The 1,781-nt window shown below is 44.5% G+C and overlaps 1 protein-coding gene across 4 annotated transcripts in view; it reads right to left on the bottom strand.

Annotated features, from left to right (window-relative positions):
• Positions 1-1,781, bottom strand: part of RNF216 (ring finger protein 216) — a 166,622-nt gene that overhangs the window by 101,776 nt on the left and 63,065 nt on the right. For all 4 annotated transcript variants that reach the window (XR_005201115.1, XM_017533820.2, XM_017533822.2 and 1 more), the window contains exon 10: positions 1,186-1,236. Coding sequence is in view for 3 of the 4 variants with exons in the window: in XM_017533820.2 (XP_017389309.1) it covers positions 1,186-1,236 (51 nt within the window). In the remaining variant the exon portion in view is untranslated. The remainder of the gene's footprint in view (positions 1-1,185; positions 1,237-1,781) is intronic.

Raw genomic sequence — 1,781 nt, 5'->3', positions numbered from 1 at the left:
CAGGGTTTCACCATGTTGACCAGGATGGTCTCGATCTCTTGACCTCGTGATCCACCCGCCTCGGCCTCCCAAAGTGCTGGGATTACAGGCTTGAGCCACCGCGCCCGGCTGCCTCCCGGGTTTAAGCAACTCTCCTGATTCAGCCTCCCTAGTAGCTGGGATTACAGGCGCCCGCCACTATGCCCGGCTAATTTTTGTATTTTAATAGAGACAGGGTTTCTCCATGTTAGCCAGGCTGTTTTCAAACTCCTGACCTCGTGATTTGTCTGCCTCAGCTGCCCAAAGTGCTTGGATTACAGGCATGAACCACCAAACCTGGCTCCATTCTTTCATTTATTTATTTTAGATTTTTATTAGAAATGGGATGTTGCTATGTTAACCCGGTTGGTTTTGAAATCCTGGGCTCAAGCAATCCTCCCATCTTGGCCTTCCCAAAGTGCCGAGATTACAGACATGAGCCATGGTGCCCACCCACCAACCAATTCTTATACCACATTAGAAAACATCACTGACCGGATGCAATGGCTCATGTCTGTAATCCCATAACTTTGGGAGGCTGAGGCGGGTGGATCACCTGAGGTCAGGAGTTTGAGATGGGCCTGGCCAACATGGTGAAACCACGACTCTACTAAAAATACAAAAATTAGCTTGGCATGGTGGCGCATGCCTGTAGTCCCAGCTATTTGGGAGGCTGAGACAGGGGAATCACTTGAACCCAGAAGGCAGAGGTTGCAGTGAGCCAAGACTGTGCCACTGCATCTCAGCCTCAGTGACAGAGCAAGACTCCATCTGGGAAAAAAAAAAGAAAATCAGAAAAGGTCACTATATGAGACTGGCAGATACCATACAGAAACCCATCTTGCGCTGCGGTTAGACATATCTCTTTCTTTTAACTCTAAATGATACCTAAGTTATCAACTTTTCTTTATGAGGCTATCTGATGAGTGTCAGGTAATGATTTTTAACAGGAACATCCATTAACTTCCTTCAATTCTGATTTGGTGTGGTATAAGAGTGACTGTACTAGATCATGTATCTGACTATAACTTGGCAGAAGTGCAAACTCAGCAGATCAACAGGAGGCTATCCGAAAACAAATTTGCCATCAAAAACGCGGACAGAACGTGGTAAAGGAAAACAGCCCATGAAAATTCCCAGAATAAACACGGTGAGACTTCAAACTACCTTTTGATACTGTTCTTCATTCATCTGCAGGGCAAGCAAAAAGTCTTCATGCTGAAGAACAAATAAAGCACACATTCAGACACAAATTTAATAAAGATGACACTATTTAGTATTTATTTCCATAAACATAACTCCAGTGTTGTCATCTCTTCAATTACATAGTTTAGCAGTTCAGAAAGTCACCTGGGAATAAATTTTAAGTAGATCAGAGAGCTAGAAAATATCAAACAATTTTTCTTAAGTATGAAACTGCAGAATAAGGGAAAAGGCTGAGACATAAAACACTTTGAATAGCAAAGAATGGCATCAACAAACAACAAGCTGAAAAGGTAAAAACTAAGTTTGGCCAGGTGTGTGTGGCTCACACCTATAATTCCAGCACTTTGGGAGGCTGAGGCAAGTGGGAGGCTGCGGTGGGTGGATCACCTGAGGTTAGGAGTTTGAGACCAGCCTGACTAACATGGAGAAATCCCAACTCAAGAAAAAAAATACAAAATTAGCTGGGCGTGGTGGCATGTGCCTGTAATCCCAGCTACTCAGGAGGCTGAGGCAGAAGAGCTTGAACCTGGGAGGCAGAGGCTGCAGTGAGCCGAGAT

Source organism: Cebus imitator, unplaced genomic scaffold (genome assembly GCF_001604975.1).
Source record: "Cebus imitator isolate Cc_AM_T3 unplaced genomic scaffold, Cebus_imitator-1.0 Scaffold82, whole genome shotgun sequence".
Classification (NCBI taxonomy): domain Eukaryota; kingdom Metazoa; phylum Chordata; class Mammalia; order Primates; family Cebidae; genus Cebus; species Cebus imitator.
Note: the sequence above shows the minus strand (reverse complement) of the source record. Positions and strands in the feature narration are given on the sequence as shown.